The sequence below is a fragment of the Nannospalax galili genome, unplaced genomic scaffold (assembly GCF_000622305.1).
Source record: "Nannospalax galili isolate Female #2095 unplaced genomic scaffold, S.galili_v1.0 scaffold464, whole genome shotgun sequence".
NCBI lineage: Eukaryota > Metazoa > Chordata > Mammalia > Rodentia > Spalacidae > Nannospalax > Nannospalax galili.
Genome location: NW_008350326.1, coordinates 521,306 through 527,572, shown reverse-complemented (window position 1 = coordinate 527,572; position 6,267 = coordinate 521,306). Strand labels below are relative to the sequence as shown.

Sequence of the window (6,267 nt, the reverse complement as noted above, 5' to 3'; positions counted from 1 at the left end):
TTCTCTGCAAGTCCACCGCTGCTGGGAGGTTGGAGAAAAATACGGCCCAAGGCTCCCAAAACCCTGGAAATGCCCTGGTCTCGTTCGCACGCACTGATCCTTCTGTCTGCAGGCGCGAAGGGGTTAAACTGCCTCTTACATAACCGGGCTGTCTAGCTGCACACAATAAAAACCCTTGATTGCAGCCCCTTCCCGACTCTGCCTCCCAGCACCGCCCTCCCCAGGCCTCCCAGCGCGCCTGCGTGCCGCGCGCACCCCAGCTAGGCGCGCGCCCTGCACACTCCTCTCCCTCTCACCGGGACTGCGCTGGCCACACGCACACCACACACACACACACACACACACGCACGCACACGCACACGCACACGCGCAAGTTAGTATCCAGACGCACAGAGGAGGGCAGGCGCCCTCTAGTCCCGCGCTGGCCAACCGGCAGATGTGCCACCCGTTCCAGCGCCAGGCCCCGAACCCCGGCTGCGCCCGCAGAGCTGCAGCACCCGCCACTGTCCCCAGCTAGTCCCCCAAAGGAGGAAGGGAGCAGCCCACCGAAAACAGAGAGGGAGAACTAGTTAGCAGCTGGTTAACAGCGCGACCACCCAAAGCAGGATTTAACAACAACAACAAAAATAGCCAACTCACAGTCGTGGGCGTCATGATGGCGCCGACCCCAACTTGCAGGACTTTAAAGTCGGGGGGCCTTGGGAACTGAACCTCCGAGGACAGGCGAGCCGAGTCTCCGACCGACACACTTCCCAGCCCGCATCCCTGCAGAGTGCCCGGGCCGGGCAGCCTCGGGGCACAGCTCCGCAGCGCTCGCCCTCTCGCTTTGCACCAGGCTAGACCTCTGCGCGCCCCCCCCACCCCGCCCGTCCTCTTTTTTCTTGCTTTCTTGTTCTTGTTTTTCCCTCTTTTTAACCCATCTTTTCCATTCCGGCCCCCCTCCCTGTCTGGTCCTCCATCCCCGGGCGGGGTTGCTAAGGAAACTGCCGCTTGGCAACGGCGCGAGCCCGGGGGCCGCCGGCCGCCCTGCGCCCTGCGCTGCCTCCGCCGCCGCCGCGATCGCAGCCCGGCCGCGTCCTCCCGCACTCGCAGAGCGCTCGCCTCGGTGCCAGGTGCCCCGCGAGCCGCCGGGGGATCAGCCGCACTCCGGACGCGGCCCCGAGCACCCGGGAGGAGGTGGAGCGCGGTGCCAGGGGGCGGGCGGGGCGGGAGGGAGGGCGCGCAGGAGAGGAGGAAGGAGGCGAGGCAGAGGAAAGAGGGAAACAACACCCCGCAACTAGGAGGGGGAGAAAGAAAGAAAAGACACCCACCCACCCACTCAAAAACAGGAAGAAAAGAGAAGGGGCGAGCTCGTGCGGCGCGCCGCCTGCTTCCCGGGCAGCCTCGCCAGCAGCAGGGGTGGGGAGCGCGCGCCGAAGCTGCCGGAGAGCGAGCAGCCGGGCCGGCATGGACATGGTGCTCCTGGTGCAGGGCGCTTGTTGCTCGAACCAGTGGCTGGCGGCGGTGCTGCTGAGCCTGTGCTGCCTGCTACCCTCCTGCCTCCCGGCTGGACAGAGCGTGGACTTCCCCTGGGCGTCCGTGGACAACATGCTGGTCCGCAAAGGCGACACCGCGGTGCTCAGGTGGGGAACGGCGTGCTAGCTTTCCTACTTGTCTGTCTGTCTGTCTGTCCCTCTCTCTCCCCTCTCTCTGTCTGCCTTGTTTCATGCTTCAAACCCAGCTTGAATGTTGCTGGCGCTCATGGTGATCCGGAGCCCCCAGACCCCTTCTAGCTGAGCCTGGGAGCTCTCTGGGTTAGGGAGGAAAGACACTTTCTGGGGAGCCCGGTGCCTGAAGTGACAGGCTTGGAAGGAGGGCGGGGGCCACTTTGGACTCGGATTCCATTCCGGGGTCTCTGCTGGGCTGTCAGGGTACTCCTGGACAAGTTGTTGGGTTTGATTCATTTCTCACCCGAGTAAGCACTTTTCCCACCGCTGGCCTGCAGCTCCATTTACTTCCCCTCTCTCTCACTTGAACACTGTTCCTCTTTCAGTCTTTTCCTTTCCAGGTTTCTCTTTCTCCTCCTCCCTCTTCGTCCTTTTCCGTTTCCTCGACCTCCTTCTTTCCCCTCCGTTGCCTTCACCCCTATAATGTCTTCCCTGTTTGATTCTCCCTTTTGATCTCGACCACTGTGGTTTATGGTCCACTCCTTCCATCCATCGCCTTCCTCCACCTTCTTTCCCCTGATTTCTGGTCCTCACCATAACCCTCAAACCTGCTGACTCTCATCTCCCATGCACTTTCCTGTCACACCCACATGCTTTCTCAGACCCTCCTAAATCTCATTTCTATGAGCACACACCCTCACAGACTTTCCCATCCTCATGCTGGCACTTCTGTGCTGTAAGGACCACTTCAAGTTCAGACTCTCCCTTGGTGATTAAGAGGCACAAGCGCCAAGCCAAACCACACAGGTGCACCTCTCACTTCCCTTCCTCCAGCTCTTTGGTTTTCTCTCTCCTGGCCATAAGCAGGAACCGAGAAATGTTTGCCATTCAGGGGCATCCCAGGCTGCTTTTCCCCATGAGTCAGAGCACACTGCACATTGACCCTCTGGAAATGTTTCCTTTCCCACTGAAACACAAATTGATGAACTGTAGTGCTTGGAACTAGACAGGGCTCACTGCCCTGCTCTGTCCCTTCACTCCCCATCAACCCACCTACACTGGCACCCCCACCTGGCATACACCGCCAATCTTCCTGAAAGATCTTCTTTTTCTCCACTGGGTGGTAGTTTGCTCATAAGTAGGGATTGCACAGAAGCACTGTACATGGGTGTGTAAGGTGAAGGGTGAGATAAATTTCTGCTCGAATCACACAACATATTTTGAATAAAATGTGGACTGTGACTTGTACCTTTGAAACATGCTTGAGGCTAGTTTCATACATGAATTCTAATGCATGCTAATAACATGCTTTAATAATACAGTACCTTTGTTATGAATCTGGGTACAGAGAAGTAATGGATTTTTGTTATTCCGTAGTAGAACAACTTGGCATTGTTGATGGCACTGATGAGCACTTGTTCACGTAGTGGATAAGAATCCATCCTTCTTTACTCCATATGTTAGTTTCTTGTAGAAGTTTGAACAACAGAATTAGGAATAACATGTTGCCTTCAGAAGCTGCAAGGTTACAGCTTGGAAACTGCAACATGTATGTTTGAGTAGCAGATGGTTATGTATGGTGAGCATCACTGTTTTCAATGGGAAAGTTCTGGGCCACCACTCACCTTCTGATGACACAGATCCACATTTGGCTTCCTAATGAGCGATCTAAGGAACGGTATGTTGGTGAAAACAACAGGCCCATGTTCTGTCTCCAGGAGGTCTTCACTGTGACAGTGCGGTGCTCCAGGTCAAGGGGTGGGGGCATCCTATGGCTGTTGATGTCCTGTAGGACCACTTTAATTTTCAGACTCCCTTATCCACACAAGATCTATATGGAACTCTGTAATATTTTGGAGACCTCTTGACTTTTAAAACTTCCTTAAGATAATATAATGTCTATCTTTCTTCTGTGATATTGATAACCAATAACTTTTAAGATTTTAATAAGCATTTTCGTCATTTGAAACACATTTTATCAGCATTACTTCGCATATATTAATTTTATAAGTCTTTAGGAAGTCTCCATTATTGAACTTTTATGTTTCCCAGTTTTAAAGGTAATTTATCACGTTTAGTTTTTATTTTCATCTCCCACAAATGTTAAGCAGCAGTATCAGTTTTCTGTGATTTCTCTAGCATCTCCTGTTGACTTTGCTCATAGACAGGTGGAGGAAAGCTTAGGGTTAGCAGACTGCAACCAACTCCAAAGACATGCTTTTCATTAGAAGGAAAGTCACAGAGCTTCCCTTCGTTTTTTACCCCTGTACTTTAAATTAGATTTGATGCTATTCTGTAATTCATTACAAAACAGAACTATACCCTGTAAACATGTGCCCCATTCCTATAAAAGTATGCAAATTTAATGCCTAAGAGAACGCCTAATGAGCTATATGGCAATCCATTCTGTCTTTATTCCAACACGTTCCTCAAAGCATCTGTGACAGTGCTGTGACAGTTATCAAATACCTTCAAGTGGTAAAGGCCCAAAAGTGCAAACGTGCCAGTCAGCAACTCTGATGCTTGTGGTTAAGATAATGAAAGAGAAGGTTAAAGGTCAGCTGGTATATCTGTCTTCTAAGTGCCAGTCAGCCAGTCCATTTTTAAAGAAGACAGTAACAACAACAACAACAAAAGCTTCCTTAAGAGGAGCTGTGACACAGAGGAAGTCCATCCTGTCAATTACCATCTCTGTCATTTTGAAGGTAATCGTCACTCTTTGGCTCACATAAATGATATATGATGAATTATATTTAACCACGTCACTACTTTTGCATCTTAACTCTTCCCTTTAAGGGCAGTGAATGTTTTGCAGCACTGAATCTCTAAAAGATTCAATAGAATTATTTGGAACTTCTTGGCGAAGTATTTGGTGATTTGTCCGCTCAATAGAGGAATCCTTACCTAATCTTTGGATTTCTCTAGGCCTCAGTTGAATTTTGCAGTATGTGGAAGATTTGAGTCATTGTGTGGTCAGGTGACCAAACAGAGGACGTGGGAGGGAAGTCCAGCTGTGGCTGCATCCTAGGACCTAGGGTTGCATTGTTGTTCAAATTTACATACTAGCCAAATTGCTTTTTAAACGTCATTTGTGGTGACTTCCATGGGAATCTGTGTCTTTTTTCTTACTTTACTGATAAATACTGCTGAGTAAACAGGTTGAAAGCATCCCACAGTCCTTGTCAACAGCACTATGAAGTGAGCATCTTCCTTTGTAACCCCCCCATGACTGCACAATTTTAAAATACATTTCATTTTCTTTTTTTGTTTGGTTGTCTGATTTTTTTTGAGACAGGGTCTCCCTGTAACCTAAGCTGGCCTGGAACTGGCTAAGTAGACCAGGCTGGCCTCCATCTCATGGAGATCTGCCTGCCTCTGCCTCCTGGGTTCTGGGATTAAACATGTTGTTCACCACACCTGGCTACATTTCATTTTCAACTGTTTTTTCCAGTCTGTTTCTCATTTTACCATTCTTTATGAATATGATACAGTTTTATCCACTTCCCTGATAGGAATTCAAGTGTCTTATCAGCCTAATCACAGGAAGGGAGAGAAAGATTTTATTAAATGTGATGCCTTTTTCACTTTAGCAAATAAACACGACTGCATCATTTTAATGGGCAATATTCAAATATCAGTTATATGAGACCCTATAATACCCCATATGGCTTTTTACTAAGGGGGAGACGGCTGTGCACAGCGGTGCACAGTTCTACAGGAGAAAGCACCACTGGAAATCACAGAACTCCGGCAGGATTTACAGATGGATGCCTCTAGCACTCACTCCTTCCAGCCCACACATTTTCCTTCTTAGTTTACACTAAGTAACATTGTTTTGAAATGCATGTTATTGGTTCTAATAAATGATTTATGTACAAGGATGTGAAATTACTAATAAATAAAAGTCACTTACACTATCCTTTGGGAGCACACGAGAAAGTCTCATCTGTTGAGCTCCTTCTTCACGGTGAAGCATCATGTGCGCTGATGAATTTTTCCATGGAAAAAAAGATTTTCAATTTAGAACAGTAAGATATTATTTAAAAGCTTTGGTGCTCATTTGATATTGTCCTTGAACAAATATTTATAAAGCTCTGAAGCAATTTCTTCTTATAAATAAAGGAATAATAGATTTGCATAATGAGTCAGGCTGCAAAAATAGGTCCCCAGTATAGACTAGACTAGGACAGGCCTGCCTGTGCTGCTACTCCAAAGTGCTCTGTTTCCACCATAAATCACTGGGCACATTAACAACAATAATTTACTCAATACAGAGAAATAGACTGTGTTAAAAGTTTCCAGATAGACTTGTTTTTGGCCAATCTTACTAATTAATAATAATAGAAAATTCCCTTTGGTTGTCCAATTCTTTGCATATACGCCTGTTAATTAACTTATTATAAGAATATCAATTAAATACTAATACTTGGTTTCTGATAACTTGTATAATGGTGACACCATGTTGTGTGTGAGTGTGATGTGGGCCTGTCTTCCCTTCTGCCAGTCTGCACCATTGGCAAAGATGGGACATGACCCTTCAGGGTACGTCTTCCCATCTCTCAGCTCTGGGCTGGTAGAAGGTAGTTCGGGGAGATCATGGCAAAGTGAGAGTCCAAGGTGT

At 48.4% G+C, this 6,267-nt stretch overlaps 1 protein-coding gene across 1 annotated transcript in view; it reads left to right on the top strand.

The window, feature by feature from the left end:
- Positions 1 to 1,115: 1,115 nt before the first annotated feature.
- Positions 1,116 to 6,267, top strand: part of LOC103745602 (neuronal growth regulator 1-like) — a 479,137-nt gene continuing 473,985 nt past the window's right edge. Inside the window, exon 1 of the mRNA XM_008847560.2 lies at positions 1,116 to 1,622. Coding sequence (XP_008845782.1) covers positions 1,447 to 1,622 — 176 coding nt within the window. The 5' untranslated portion in view covers positions 1,116 to 1,446. The remainder of the gene's footprint in view (positions 1,623 to 6,267) is intronic.